General features: G+C 40.6%; 1 protein-coding gene across 1 annotated transcript in view; it reads left to right on the plus strand.

Moving 5' to 3' along the window:
* Positions 1-1941: 1941 nt before the first annotated feature.
* The window catches only part of srpk1b (SRSF protein kinase 1b), a 65956-nt gene continuing 50759 nt past the window's right edge, over positions 1942-17138 (plus strand). Inside the window, exons 1-2 of the mRNA XM_079843743.1 lie at positions 1942-2011; positions 3227-3281. Of these exons, the coding sequence (XP_079699869.1) occupies positions 1999-2011; positions 3227-3281 (68 nt within the window). The 5' untranslated portion in view covers positions 1942-1998. The remainder of the gene's footprint in view (positions 2012-3226; positions 3282-17138) is intronic.

Raw genomic sequence — 17138 nt, forward strand, 5'->3', positions numbered from 1 at the left:
ATTGCAATTATAAGGCATTTTTAACCAGTATAATTAAGTAAAATAAGGTGATGAGACTAGCAGGACTAAAAAATAAAATGACATGAAATGACATGTATAGGCAAAACCAACGGGATTTTCATTCACCAATACATTTTTAGGTTTCAGTTTTTTTTTTTTTTTACCAAACTTTGTTTAAAGATGATTCTCAACTACGTTATCAAAGATATAATGAATTAATTGATATACCATTTTACTTTATGCAAATGTGAGTAAAGTAGCCATACATGATACATGGGTTTTCCCATTCAATGCAATTCATCTATACACTGTCTCTAATTTGCATATTAATGTGTTCATGGAGCAGTAATGGGGAGTAATGGTTGGTTAATAATATGTAATATTCTATAGGAATATTGATATGTAATTTCTTTCACTTTTCACTTGTTGTGTCTCCCAGAATGCCTGATAAACATGATTTAAGTCCCGGTAGAGGACATGTAGTCCTATGAAATCAATGTTTTGTAACAGGAAGTCATATTTTGATTAGAAACCCCATAACATTTTTTTCTGAGATGTTGACTGACAATTTGAAAAGATTTAAATGATATTACAAAATCCTATCATATTTCCACAAGAGTGCTACATTTGATCATTCAGTCATTTTTAAAGACCAGGGGCCTGTACCATGAAGCAGGTTTAGCTGGCTAGCCAGATATGTTTAAGCTTAGTTTGTGCTAATCCTGGGTTTTAGGTACCATTAAAGTGGTTTGGCTTTTAGCAGTGTTCATCTCCATAGTAACTTATGCTCCACGTCTAACCTGCTCCAGAGCAGGTTATGTTCTGGATAAGAGATCAAACTGAAATTGGACCAATCAGCTGTGAGCAAAGTAACACACCTCTGATGCAATAAAGCCACTCCCCCTGTTTCTACTCCAAATTAAAGGTCACTACATAGCAAAATAGCTATCAAAGACAGGCTTTTAACAATGCTTATTTATAATAATAATAATTTTGAATGATTTAGATATCATTTATGTAATTATTATACCCTTAATCAATTACACATGTATAATTTTAGTTAATCAATCATTAACAGACAGATTAGTTGAAATTAATATAAATAGCCTATATAAAGGTCATACAAATAAGGTCATTTAAAATCAATAAATAAAGCTATACAAATGACTACATGTGAGCTTAAATGTTCAATTCTCTCTACATATCAACTAAACTAACTTCATAACTTTGACTTGCATTGACGTATAGATTTTTCTTTAAGCTGTACTCTATTATAAACAGCTCTTTTCTTCTTGCTGTGTAAATTTGTTTAAATTCCTAATATTTTTCAATCATGTAATATTCTGCAGAAGAGAGAAATGAATCTCGCTGCTTCTCTCGCGAGAAGTGTTTCACTGATCCACAGCGTGTGATTGGCTGTTCACCCCTGATGTCACAGCTAAAATCCTAAACTCAGGATCAAAGCCTGAGTTGACAGAGAAAGCTGATGATCAGCATCATGGGACCAACAAAGCCTGAATAGACTGGTTTGGTTTTGTCAACTCAAAACTAATCCTGTAACCCTGAGTTTGTTAAACTACCATCATGGTACAGGCCCCAAGTTGTTGTCCTGGTGAAACCTCAAAACAAATGGTATCCCTGAAAACTGTGACGTATGGTGTCAGAGAAATTCACTAAAATAGAATGTCCTCATATGTGGACAGTGGCACCCAGGAGGTTGAAAAATATATATTTGATATGCTAGTTGTAGAATGCATAGGCTACTGAACTAGTGTGGTTTAAATGGTCCCTTGTTTACCCAACAGCTAACAAACCTAACTCGATTTTTGACTCAAAACCTTGTGACAGCTTCTCTATGTGCGACTCGGGTCGTGTGTACATGTGGGTGTGATGATACTGTACTTCTGTTGTTCGGCTCAGTTGTTGTTTGGCAAGTTTCGTGCGCATGCGCGGACCGTTACATGTGAGTGAATCTGAGCACTTAGCCGCCGGTGCAGCATGGAAAGGAAAGGTGAGCATCAAAACGACTTATCTACTGTCCTCCGAAACCGTCTATAGCAGCAGCACATATATAAATAGAAATAAACATCGCACCCAGCCTGAATCATATCCGTGTTGTGGACAGGCGCTCTATGTGAGATGCTAGTGTGTGTGACTGAGACAAAAGCCCATGTGTGTTTAGCTGCTGCTAATATCACAGTCCTGCACCTTTATACGAACATCTGCTCATATTACACTGAATAGCAGGAATATCTAGGCTTGTGTTGTTTATTTATGGATATTTGTAGCACGTTTCTGGTTATAGTTGATGTTTGTTGTTATATAAATGTAACTAGCCTCGTTCGCGTGAGCTTCTGCTAGCTGAACTTTCTCTGGTTTTGGCTCGCCTTAAAAAAAATTACGACATGTTTATCGTAAATATGTTTATTTTAATGAAAGCAATGATATTGGAAAATCTAGTTTTGTTGTTGTGTCAACAAAATGCTAACAGCACAAGCTGATAAAGCCGCCAAAACGTACAAATCAATTAAAATATTTTTAGCGGATCATGGTTACCGCCTTTTACCAAATTATTATTGAATGTAACCCTGTAAAGAAATATTAGGGAAAATGGGAACAATATAAGCTTTTCAAATATATTTTTTCCTCCGTGTTTCAATATATGTTGTTGATGACAGATCAACTGTATTATCTGTATTTGTGTGGTAACTTGAAAACTAGGTAACACTTTATTTTAAATGGTCCAATTTTGACATTCTACTAACTATAAGTAACTTTGCAACTACGTGTCAACTAGCAGTCATCAGAGTATTAGTAAACTGTCTGCTTAATATCTGCAAAAAATTCTGATGCTCATCAACAGAGTGACATTCTACCCACTATAAGTAACTTTGCAAGTACATGTCAACTTATTCATAGTAATACTCTAATTAGAGTAGTTGCAAAAGAATGAGTTAGTTGAACTTGTATTTGCAACGTTACTCATAGTTAGTAGAATGTCTAAAGTGGACTATCAAAATAAAGTGTAACCGAAAACTAGGATTACCAAGGTTTGGTAATGGTTTTGTGGCGACATATAAATAATTTCCTAATACTGGTGTCATAACATGAAATATATATCAATTTCAACTGTAATATACACAGAAGACTAACATGTTTACTTGCGTAAATGTTTACCACATAATTTATGTAAAGTGCTCAAATAAGTTCTTCTTTTCTCTGACAGTACTTGCACTTCAGGCGAGGAAGAAAAGGACCAAAACCAAGAAACCCAGCAAAAAGTGAGTAAATCGAGTTTGGACTGGGTATATTGCTCAATATATAGTCATTAAAGGACTCTGAACATGATTCAAAACCGTGTCGGAAGCGGTTATAATAATTTTAATGAATTTACAAAGACTTTTTACATTTATTAAGAGGTATGGAAACTCGCTATTCAAAATGCTCACTCCAAGGTTAGCTAAAAAAAAGGGGGAAAAAGAAGGCATAACGCCTCAAAATCACAACATGATAACAAAGGCTGTTCTGTTTGAAGTCAATAGAGAAGATGCTTCTGTGTGCTGAATAAACTGCTTTTGAGTCGAATATCTTAGGAATCGGGCCCACCCCAGCCTTGAAACAACAACTTTATAAGGCATTTAAGGGTTAGCGGGTCATTTTTTTAAATAAATTAGAAGCATCATTTATTTATTTTAGATTATCAAATCTTTAATCCAAAGATTTAAGTTTATGCTGTTTTCTGTTTATGTTCTTTGTGAAACAATAAATGTAATTTGATGTAGTTGACGTTCTTTACTGCTTTATCGCTGTAGCGGCTCTGTTCAAGCTAGCCTGGTCCTACCAGACTCTCGTACATTTCATTTGTACAGAGAGTCTGGCCACTCTCCATTGACAAGCGTTAACTTCCTTGAAGGCGGGTACTCTGTTGAAGTTTAAAACTATTGGATCTGCCCAGAGCCACTCTGGATCTGCCATAACCAATCGCTAATGTTTGGTCGTGACGTATGTCATCTCAAACTAGCGCACGACATCAACGTCATCGTTCTCAGCCACTCCCTCTGTTCGCTGATTGGACCGGTTAATATTTGACCGGGGAAAACCAGAGAATATACAGCAATCCCAGATGGAGAACTGAAGGAAAATTAAAATTGAGCGGAAGTACGTAGGAGTGCGGAGCCAGGCTACGTTCAAGCGGCAGCTCTGAGCGCAAATGAACCCCTATAAAAACTGCTTTATGTGGTTGGAAAGTTTTTTGGAAATAAACACATAGAGGGAGGGCCTAGAAAGTGCTTGAATTTATTTTGTGCAAGAAGTTTTCTGGAAAAAGTGTTATTTCACCAACACTTCGTGGCCTGTGCATTCTAGCTTGCTCGATTTACGTTAGTTACGCTCATTTACGCGTTACGTTAAGTGTTTCCTGCGTGAGGTACTTTGTGTTGTGTGTTGCCATGACGTTCACACGCATGAAACTACTACGATGGTACATCAACATTTCACAGACAAAATAGGCTGAAACCACTGAAACGTGATGGCTGGAAAATGCAAGTTTCATGATATTTGAATGTGTTCCCACATTAAGTCCTTGAATTTGAGGGTATTGGACCTGGAAAGTCCTTGAAAGGTCCTTGAATTTGAAGTTAACCAATGTGTGGGAACCTTGTTTTCAAAGGTCGAAAGTTATTTCAAAGGTCTTTACAGCCGACAACTGCAAAAGAACCAAAACCCTCAAGGACACTCACCAAGCAAATAAATATACTAAACAACAGGATAAAAACGACTAATTATTTCCATGTTTTTCCCACAAAATTACATTTATGTACGCATACTCTCTTTCTCCCGCTCTCTCTGCTCTCCCACTCAAACATGCACACACAACAAACACACACGCACACAGAAACATGTTGTCAGTGCTGCTAAAATGCTCTAAATTGACGTTTTGGCATTAGCAACGGAGATGCGTAAGAAAGTAGTCCTGCACACAAGACCGTTTTAAAGACAAAACCTGACAGATTTCTTGAAATAAATAATCTGAACAATGTTCTGAGATGTGGTAACCGTAGTATAAGCGTAATAATTGACTCCGGGCCGTTGAATTATTGAAAAATAATGCACACCCGAGGTGTAACGGCCACTCCACTTTGTGTCGTGACTGCATTACCACCTTGGGTGTGCATTATTATCTAATAATTCAACGGCCCGTCGTCAATTATTCCTTACTTATATTTTTGGTTTAGGTTTTGAGTAACTCATGATCCAATTACTATTCAGAGGGCAACCATTCGATTACAAAAATGATTCTCGATGCATTTTTATAATAATAATTATAATTTGTTACATTTACATAGCGCTTTTCTAGGCACTCAAAGCGCTTTACATAGAAGGGGGGAATCTCCTCAACCACCACCAATGTATAATAGATGTTGTTGGATTCTTTAACAGAAGTGTGTGGGTATCTCAAAATGAGGGTAGGGCAATAAAAGAAAAGGTTGTAGATGAAACTCCTCTCAAAGATATTTAGTTTGCGAAGCATGAAAAGAAATCTAAATTTACAAAGGAACAAAAAACGATACACTAACAAGGTAGGAAGGCGTACATGAGAGGTGCCAAATAAAAGAAATAAAACAAAACACAGCCAATTAGGTTTTATCAGTTAAATTAACTATCCAACTATAAAAACGCCCTAACTAAACTATGCTGACTAACCAGATAAACAAAGCATACAGAGGGTTTGCACTCTCTCCTAAAACTAGTGTTCCTAATACAACAGGACTTTCTACGTGTTGCACAATGTTATCGTGCAACTTACTTACCTGCTCCCTCCTTCCCAGCCTCACACACAACGTGACGACTTGAGAAGACAGAACGGTACAAAGGCAACTATACATTTAAAACCACAACACCTACAAAGAACTATTCGGGCAAATATCCCACATGCAATATACAAGGACTCTAATAACAGTAACAGGGCTCCAGACTAACATTTGAGAGCAGTTGCACCAGCGGCCAGTGGTGCCGCCAGCACCTGATTTGGTGGCGCTGGAGGAACTTTATTTATCATAAAGTTGATTTATAATCATAAAATTACTATTGTTTTGCATTGTTTTTAAAGGGTTAGTTCACCCAAAAATGAAAATATCATTTATTACTCACTCCATTGATCTTCGGAACACAAATTAGGATATTTTTGTTGAAGTTCGATGTTTCAGTGAGGCCTGCATAGCCAGCAATGACATTTCCTCTCTCAAGATCCATTAATGTACTAAAAAAATATTTAAATCAGTTCATGTGAGTACAGTGGTTCAATATTAATATTATAAAGCGACGAGAATATTTTTGGTGCGGCAAAAAAACACCAAAATAATGACTTGTATAGTGATGGCGATTTCAAATCACTGCTTCATGAAGCTTCGGAGCGTTATGAATCAGCGCATTGAATCAGTGGCTCGGTGCACCAAAGTCATGTGATTTCAGCGGTTTGGCACGCGATCCGAATCATGATTCGACACTGATTCGTTACATCCCTAGCGCTGTTTGATCTGATAAAAATAATTCTAATACTTTTTTAACTCAAATGTGCGACTTCTGTGTTGTTCTTCTTCATGGCACATGACGCCATCACTTTGGAAAGGTCACGGCCGTGTGTCTGTATAGTAGATGTCTATATAAGGTCCCACAGTTAACAGTGCATGTCAGAGCACAAACCAAGCCATGAAGTCCAAGGAATTGTCTGTAGACCTCCGAGACAGTATTGTATCGAGGCACAGATCTGGGGAAAGGTTAAGAAAACATTTTGCAGTATTGAAGGTCCCAATGAACACAGTGGCCTCCATAATCCGTAAATGGAAGAAGTTTGGAACCACCAGGACTCTTCTTATACCCCTTTTCACCAGAATGAACCGGGTGCTAGTCCCAGTTCATAGTTGGTTCGACTGAGGAGCCTTCTAAGAACCGTTTGTTCTTAGAAGGCTCCTCAGCACAAACACACCAGGCTTGTTGGAGATGCATCGGCGCTGCGCAAACCGATCCACGTATGATATCAAAACACAGCATGAGTGAATCAAAAGCACAAGGAGTCATCTGCTATCGTTGGACTCGTTGTCATACGGCGATCAGTCTGCACAGCACCGCTGCATCTCGAACAAGCCTTCCATCAACAATGGCAAACAATTGATGCACATGGCTTTACGATCCTACATCAAAACACAGCGAATCCAACGCATTTGTGCAGTTCGTCATAATTTGTATAGACGGAGATTACAAACAAGCAGCAGGTGTTAGCTCCATTAGCTGCTATTTCAAAAATGGTGGTCACAAGTTTGTGTTGGTCTTGTTGGTCACGGTAACCCCACCCCCAGCGCCTGACTTAATCGGTTCTTACTTCTAGCCCAGCAATGTTTTGGTGCTACTTAAGAACCACTTTTCCTGGCTCGGAGCTGGTGCTTTGGGTGTGGAAACACAAAGAACCGATTTGAAACTAGGCTCTGGCCCCGAACTATCACCAGCACTGCCTCGGTGGAAAAGGGGTATTAGAGCTGGCCGCCTGGCCAAACTGAGCGATTGGGGGAGAAGGGCCTTAGTCAGGGAGGTGACCAAGAAACCCGATGTTCACTCCAACGTTTCTCTGTGGAGAGAGGAGAACCTTCCAGAAGAACAACCATCTCTGCAGCACTCCACCAATCAGGCCTGTATGTTAGAGTGGCCAGACAGAACATGACAGCCCGCCTGGAGTGTGCCAAAGGGCACCTAAAGGACACTCAGACCATAAGAAACCAAAATTCTCTTGTCTGATGAAACAAAGATCGAACTCTTTGGCCTGAATGGCAAGCTTAATGTCTGGACGAAACCAGGCACTGCTCATCAACTGGCCAATACCGTCCCTATAGTGAAGCATGGTGGTGGCAGCATCATGCTGTGGGGATGTCTTTCAGTGGTAGAAACTGGGAGACTAGTCAGGATCGAGGGAAAGACGAATGCAGCAATGTACAGAGACATCCTCGATGAAAACCTGCTCCAGAGCACTCTGGACCTCAAAATGGGGCGTAGGTTCATCTTCCAACAGGTCAACAATCCTAAGCACACAGCCAAGATAACAAAGTGGCTAGGGGACAACTCAGTAAATGTGCTTGAGTGGCCCAGCCAGAGCCCAGACTGGAACCCAATTGAACATCTCTGGAGAGATCTGAAAATGGCTGTGCACCGACGCTCCCCATCCATCCTGATGGAGCTTGAGAGGTCCTGCAAAGAAGAATGGGAGAAGCTGCCCAAAAATAGGTGTCATACTCAAAAAGACTTAAGGCTGTAATTGGTGCCAAAGGTGCTTCAACAAAGTATTGAGCAAAGGGTGCACTGTATATACCCAAAAGAACCAAATGAAGTGTGCCATGTTCCAAAACAAATGCTCCAAACAAGCCTGGTCTAAAAACACCCTTACAGTCTCTTCTTTGTGTCCAACTTCAACCTGGAGTCAGTGTTTATTTGTTAGTGTTACATATTAGAATGTGATAATGCATATCAGGATTTGATGTGAAATATTTTATTTATGACTGCGTTCACACCGCCGCCGGCGAGAGCGTCAAAGTGGCCGGAAGTTGTTCATTTTCAATGGAATACGGCGGCGAGAGCGGCGCGGCGTGTCTTGAACGATTTGGGCGAGTAGAGTTCAAATCCGCTCAACTTTATGTTAATAAGCTATGATGCAGTTCGGCGGCAACCAATGGGAATGTAGAAGTGCTCCGCTTGAGATGATTCCGGAGAACGCAGTGCTGTAAACTTTGGTTTCGACCACATTAGTTCCCAAGCAAAAAATGGAGGAGAGGTTGATCGTTGCTGTGGCGGGTTTGATAAGAAGGCGCGCAACATTATTTAAAGGCAACATTTTCGCTCTAGAACGCTTGTTTTTCAGCGGGAATACAATTAATTTGCTCAGAACAACACCGATTTGACCAGTGGCATTAATCCTGCACTTCACCCAGGACAGTTATTGTAATGTAGGCTGCACACAAATTCATGTTAATTAAAGGGTAACTAAACCTCTGCTCAGAGCTTAACTCCACCCACTGGCAATTTTTGAAAAATGCTGTAAAAGTGGGCAGAGCCCAGCGGAGACAGAGGGGATGAACCGAGGGCGGAGCTGAGCGGAGGGCGTGCACCTGAGACCCGCAGTGACGGATTGATTGTCAACTGTCTGACTCGCGAGTCGCAAAGATGGAGAATGACTGGAGTGACGCCAGCTTTGCAACAGAGCGGTCATTCTCCTACCTTCATCTGAAGTGGAGGAGGGTGGATTGTCTGTAGACACAGACCCAGAGCCTTATCAATGTGAGCCGCTCAAACTGCGTTAACTCCCGGTGCCGACGATGCTAGTGAAACAGCAGCGCAAGAGAACTGACCTAATCTATGAACAGTCAAATCCTTACACTGAATGCCACTAAAAATAGATCAGATATCTGATATACATACGATTTTCATTCAAATTAACTGAATCAATAAGCAGCGCAGGACCAATAAGTTCAAACCTAATAGCCTATTATAAACTGATTTCCTCAAATAAGTTAGACAAAATACGCCAGCATGTTACGGTATTGTTGTTCGTTACCGCGTCCGCGGCAACCACTTGCGTGTCAGGGTTTGAAAGCGCGTCTCATGTATGAAAATTATCTCTACACATGAGGGGCGGCAATAATCTCGCAAGAAAAGCCTGACGTGTACTGACAACTGCATTATTTAACCGTATTTTCTTCAATACAATGTTAAAGCAAGTGTCAAGTCAGTTTCATTCATAATGTTTCTACTTCATGTAACATGACAGCTCATACTGGAGTGAAGCCGTTCTCATCATGTGATTGGGGGAAACATTTCTGAGGGCGTGGTGAGCTCGTGCCAGGGGCGCGGACAGTGAGCCGTTGGAAGAACCATCATACGTCACGATGTACCACAACGTCCAATAGGAAAATTCAACTGCAGAAGCCACCGTTCAACCTTAAGAGGGCAGCACTTTGGCGGTTTTACACCATATTTTATAGAATTAAAACACTTTATACTGAAATGTCAAAACATTTACTCGAATCAATGAACAGCATTAATAAAGCCCCAGTATTACAGATCATTAACTAAAAAAAGTTGGTTTAGGGTTTAGTTACCCTTTAAAGACCACGGCTAGCAAACGTCTCCTATAAACTGCATGTTGAAATTAGACTAGCACTTAACCATGAACACAGAAGCCACACCACACAAATGGCTTTTAATTGGTTTATTTCGTTAGTAAACATGTGAAGGTCTTTCAATCGATCAGTTTTTTTTTTTAAAGTTTTTTTTTTTACTTTCACATATAAATGATTTCATGAGGTTGTCTTATATGGTTATACCCTACCTGTGGTTAGTCTGCACAAAAGCGAAGTTTGACGCTCTCACCGGTGGCGGTGTGAACGCACAGTGAGAATTTGTAATCATTGTACTAACTAGAATATGCTTTCATGCTTGACTGTTCAAAAACACATTGTTTTTTACATTATTACATCACTTCTCTCCTCAGTCTGGCTCAAATGCATCTTTTTCGATGAAGCCCATCCTTCTGAAATACGACATGTGCTGTGATTGGTTAGCTAGCCCTGTGAATGTCACACCCTTGCCATAACTGCGAGTTTCATCTGCTCAGATTTAAATATTAAGGATGCCGTCAATTTCAAACCAATTCAAGCCTGATTCAGACTTAATGATGCTAACTAACAAGAGGATCGTCCAGAATGGATTTCATGCACAGACGTTGCAAGCACAGATTTTACTGGATGTTTTAGAGTGGTATATCATTTTAGATACGATGTTATACACCATCTAATCACGTCAGAAAACGATGGTAATGCAAACAGTAATCAATCACAAAACAATGGTTAATTTTCCTAAGGGGCGGCTAACCGTCGTACAAAAGCATGAGCTTACAGAAGCTTCAGTAAACACTATCAACACTAATGTTGGGTAGCAGACGAGCGGAGGCAAAGAGTTGCCCTTTGTTTACATTGTAGCAACAAAACGTAATTGGAATTGTTAATAGAAAACGCAACAACAAATAATACGACACATTTAATAGGGGTGGGAATCGCCAGCAGCCCCACAATTCCATATTTATCGTGATACTTAAGCCACGATACGAGGTCATTGTTGATATCTTCCACCATCGTCTTGTCAATCAGCTACATATGATGATCCCATTCTCTACTCATGCCCTTTTTTCCTGTCACCTCTTCACTGTCTGTCTCTTAAAACAATGTCAATGTCTGTCTCTTAAAACAAGTCAAATAATAATAATAACTCTTGTTAAGAATCAGAGAACCAAATGTAATTGATATCATTGACAAAAATGCATCCTTAAATTCTGGGACTAGGTGATGATCATGTAAACTTAAGAAATACAGAGTGTATAAGTGTGTGTATAAGTGTATTCTCCTGTTAAATACTGGACGTAGCCTGCCCTAAAGAGAGCTGTTACATAACAGTGCTTTGTGACAGCCATTAAGCCTGATGCGTTTTATTCTCTTATTCTCTCACACACACACACACACACACACACACACACACACACACACACACACACACACACACACACACACACACACACACACACACACACACACACACACACACACACACATTCATCTACTGAATGCTCAGGTAAAGAACAAGCAGAAGGGAACATGCCCTCTGGGGTCTGCTTGTGTCCTTGAAATACGACATGTCAGACCGACAGAACCTTCGGCCCGGCCCTTCTGCAGGAGAGAGGCGGGGTATATAGCGGTTCTCCGTGAGCCTCTACAAAGGCTGTCATCGACGTCCCCTCTCCTCCTGCGCCACACCGTGTTAGGCGAGTGAGTTTTCACTCACTTATCACCCTCCTCCTCTGCTCTTGCCCTCCCTCCTGTGCTGCCTTGTTTTCCAGCTCACTAGTGTCGGATCGGTAGTGTTGAGGCGGCCAGTGAGCGGAGAGCAGGCAGACACTCTGGGAGATAGAAAGTCACATCTGTGGTTCAACTGTGGCTCGCACAATACCCTCCTGTCCCGCGCTGTCCTCCTCTGCCATGTGGCTCCTGGATTGGATTGTTTCGCTCAACACAGCTGTGGTGAAACTCGCCAGCGGTCTGAGGTGCAAGTGAGTGCGTCTGTGTGTGGACAGGAAAAAGTGGAAGCTGAGGTGGCACTGCTGACTTATTGATGCTGGATTCATTTTTAATTAGACAGCTGATGCGCTTGGGCAAGGTATGGGTTAGATTAGTCTTTTGTGACTCTTTGGGGTGTGTGAGGCCATCGTGGGATGCATGTTTGCCTCGAGGAAGTGTATGGGACGGGTTTGCAGGACTATTATGGGTGTTAGATCCTCCTTGCTGGTGTGATGGATGCATGCATGCAACTTCGCTGATCACCCCTTTCTGTCATGCATCCTGCCAAAGTGGTATTCGATCCTTGTATTTGCACCCTTGTGTTCCCTGAGTTGGGAAGTTGTCTCCAGGTGTATACACCCTGTCTGTCACTGTGCGCAAGTTCTGGTGCAGTGCTGAAAAACTTAAAGGGCTGGTATCACAGTTCTGTCTGCAGTCAACTGGGCTGGGATTTGCCTAGCAGTGTGGATGCTCATTATGTAAGCTGTAGCCTCCACAACTGCAGCACAGGGGGTCTGGAAGACTGCAGATGACAGAGTATGTGGCTCGAGTCTCCGCACGGACTGCTTGAAACCAAATCAGGTCACAGTTTTGGGGAGCTGAGTGCCAGATGCTGCACTGGCCTCTTTAGCAGCAGGGCGGATCCTGTTTTGAGTTACTTGATCGATCAACTCTATAAAGTCTTGAGATTGTCAATTCTGTATTTGAAGATGCCGGGGTGTTTAGTGGGCCTTTCTAATCATCACTGTTACTATTGCTTCGGGTCAGGGATTTGAAGGAACCACTAGCCTTAAGTATTAATCCAAGGTGTGTAAATTGTCCTACACATTTGTGCAACAGACATGAATCATACCTCAAGTTTTGCAGCTTGTTGAGCAGAGGTGTGCTAGTTCTTTTCTATGCTATCAGACTTAGTTTTGTCCAGGAGACAATAAATAGGTGAAAAATTGAAAGGAGGACCAGGACATCTTAGAAAAACCAGTGTTGTGCTATTGGAGGTCCACCTTCCTGCTGATTTTAGCTTTAGATTAGTTCAGTAGACCTGCCTGGAACATTAGGCTGCGTTCACACTGCAGGGCTTAATGCTCAATTCCGATTTTTTGAAAAAATGCGATTTTTTTGAAAGGCCGTTCACATTTCCAATTAAATGCGACCTTTTGTGATCTCCTGTGTGAACGTGAAATGACCCAGAAGTGACCCGCATGCGCAGAAGAGTACTCAACGGTCAACGACGTCACTTGTTGTTTACGGGAGTAGCCAAATATGGGTGTCAGCATTGGAGTTCGTTTAGCTTTATTAAAGTTATTTTCGCAACAGAGCCAGCACCATTACAACCTTCTCATGTTAAGAAGAAAATTAAAAAAGAGGAGGAGAGCAAGGTTTTTGGCCATGGCGTTTTGTGGAGCAGTGGTAGCAACGTCGGTACATAGTTGTTTATCTTCTCATTCCCGCCTACTTCAACGTACAATGATGACATTTGTTGTGTATCAACGACGTGCGGGTCGGATACATGTGACCTGGCAGTTCAGACTGAAGACGCATTTCAAAAGATCGGATATGTATCGGATTTGGACCACATACCCAAGTGGCCTGGGTCGCATTTGAAAAGATCGGATCTGTGTCGTTCAGACTGTCATGAAAAGATCAGATACAGGTCGCATATGGGCAAAAAAATCGGAATTGGGTCGTTTCAGCCTGCAGTGTGAACGCAGCCTTAGATTCTGAAGACCCTGATCAACTGGTTCATGTGTGTCTAATTAGGTTTGGAGCTACACTCTGCAGGTTGGTGACCCTCCAGGAACAGGATTAGACCCGGTCATAGACTTGAAGGGATAGTTCAAAAAATGTACAATTTCTCTACGGGCACACTGAATCTCGAGTCGCCATTGGCTAGTACATTTATTTTACTTGTCAGACTTTTTGCATGGAATGTAAATAAAAAAATTCTATATATAAATAAAAGATGACATATAAATTAGGGGTGCACCGATCCGATATTAGGATCGGATATCGGCCGCGATACTGACAAAATAGCTGGATCGGGGATCGGAAAAATGAACAGATCCACAAGCTGATCCAGGTGTTTTTTTCCGTCGCAGCAGAACCTACGTCATTCGTCAGCTTCACGTGTGTCGCATGCTAGAAGAGACTCGGCTGTGTGGAGGAGATATTTCACGCTTGCCACGCGAACTAGTTCGCAATGTCTGCAAAGTAACTTAAATGTTTCGAGGGGAGGTGGTATTACTGCAAAGTCAGGGTTTTTCCTGCATTGAACATTTTTTGACGGCCGCCAAAGCCTAATTTGATGAGTTATTGTGATTTACGAGCGATGTAGAACAGATGCTGCGCTTGTGACTGAGTGACAGAGAGACCGATCAGAGAATTCCTCCCCCGCGCACACTCTCTGGGTCTTCAAAATAATCAGCGTTAGCTCTCTCATATTTCACATATTAATCCAAATCAAAAGGTCGGAAGACCGAAACCATGTTGCACGTGACACATTCGGACAAATTTGTCCTTGAAATATCGCTGGTTGTGAATTGCGCTCAAAAAACATTGCCTCTTCTCTTACCAGCTGACATAAAGCATACTTTCAATAAACGGGAGACAAATTTTATTCAGTTATGAAGTGTTTTCTTTGTGTTGACATCTTTCTCGATGTTCTTACAGACGGGATTCACACACAACGTGTCTGCTAATGTCCGATTCGTGACCTGATGACTCATTTGAACAAAATCATTTTAACGACTGGTTAGAACAACTGATCTGTCCAACACTGAACTCATGAATCAGTTTATTAATTTACTCAGAACGCATCTGAAATGAGAACACAAGTGCTTACCCAATTAAGCAAGAGTGGGTAGTAAGAATTATTTTTAATTATCGACAGTATTTCAGCTTATTTCTGTTGACAATGTGTAGTAAAATAAATAGGCCTAGCCTACAATCATTTAGACAGGAGTGAGGTGAAACAAGAACAAAGTTGTTATTAGCTAGCTGATCATTTTTATTAAATTGCATATGGCAGAAAATTAAGACTATTTGTTAATTTGTAATGCTACTTTTTAATATTGATATGATTATATACCAAAACAATGATCTGTAGTGTAAAAAATGTTTGGTAACTGTCAGATTACTATTGTATGTTTGACTGTTTTTTGTTTCCACTGCTACATTTTATTTATTTAAAGAAGTTTGATTACATTCTATTTTAGATTTGAAAGCACAATTGTTTTTTAAATAAATAAGAATTCAACACTTTACATTCATCTGTTATTTTGTCTTCTTAGTTATGTTTAGTTAGTAAAGTCTGGTGCCTTTAGTCTCTTCAAGGAAGGTATAAGGTGGAAGATATACAGTTTATTATTAATTCAACAATAGTATCGGATCGGTATCGGGTATCGACAGATACACAAAGCCCAGGCATCGGTATCGGTATCGGGACTGAAAAAGTCGGATCGGTGCACCCCTAATATAAATATAAAATCACAATTTCAAACATTAATAAAGACAAGTAAAGTCTGTAATTAAATAAGAATAAATAATCAAACTACAAGCAATGGCACAAACAAACACAATACATTAAAGATGCAAATGAAATAAGGAGTGCTTTTCAGTAATTAAAGGGATAGTTCACCCAAAAATGAAAATTAGCCCATGATTTACTCACCCTCAAGTCATACTAGGTGCATATGACATTCTTCTTTCAGACGGAGTTATATTAAAAAAGTCCTGGCTAATCCAAGCTTTATAATGGCAGTAGTTGTTGCTCTGTTTTTGAAGTCCATAAAAATAAATCTGTCCGTCAAATAACATGCTCCACACGGCTTCCGGAGGGTTAATAAAGGCGAATCGATGCGTTTGTGTAAGAAAAATATCCATATTTAACACTTAATAAAGTAAAGTTCCGGCCGATCGCCTTCCGGAAAAGTTTTGAAAGTGCCTTCTCGGAGTTCAAGATGCGTGCGCGACGTCTGACAAGCGTAACTGGTCATGTACGCCTTTGATCGGCAGAGGCACTTTCAACACTTTTTCCATAAATTGAATACGGAAGGCAGTCGGCCGAAACTTTACTTTATAAAGTTTTAAATATGTATATTTTCTTACACAAATGCATCGATTCGCGTCAGAAGGCCTTTATTAACCTCCCGGAGCCGTGTGGAGCACGTTTTTTGACAGACAGATGCATTTTTTATGGACTTCAAAAACAGAGCAACAATTACTGCTATTATAAAGCTTGGATTAGCCAGGACTTTTTTAGTATACACTCTAAAAAAAATGGTGCTATATGGCACTAAAAGTGGTTTTTGGTCGTAATCATAGGGGAACCACTTTTGGTGCTATATAGCACCGTATCTTAACATGTTATGGTAGCTCTGCTATATTGCACCTCAGCCAAAGAACCGCTGAAGAACCACTGAAGCACCAAGATTGGTGCTCTACAGCACTTAAAGAGGTTCCCCTATGATTACAAGCCAAGAACCACTTTTAGTGCTATATAGCACCATTTTATTTTTTTAGAGTGTAACTTTTTTATTTATTTTTATTTTATTCGTCTGAAAGAAGAATGTCATATACACCTAGGATGACTTGAGGGTGAGTAAATCATGGGCTAATTTTCATTTTTGGGTGAACTATCCCTTTAACAGTAGTTAGATAAAGATTAGGTACAGAAATTGAATAAAGTAATCAAATGTAAAATAACTCTGCTTTATAATTTAAATATAGATGAATCCTTATTAAATTAATAGTGCAGTGTGTCTTTTGTAAGGAGGTGGCAGTGGCTCAGCGGTTCATGTAGGTTGTCTACAAACCGGAAAATTGGTGGTTCTATCCCCGGTTCCACCTGACCAAGTGTTGAGGTGTCCATGAGCAAGACACCTAACCCCAGCTGCTCCCGACGAGCTGGATGGCGCCTTGCATGGCTGACACCGCTGTCGGTGTATGAATGGGTGAATGTGAGGCAATATGTAAAGCGCTTTGAATGGCCAT

The sequence above is a fragment of the Gobio gobio genome, assembly GCF_949357685.1.
Source record: "Gobio gobio genome assembly, chromosome: 19".
Lineage (NCBI taxonomy): Eukaryota > Metazoa > Chordata > Actinopteri > Cypriniformes > Gobionidae > Gobio > Gobio gobio.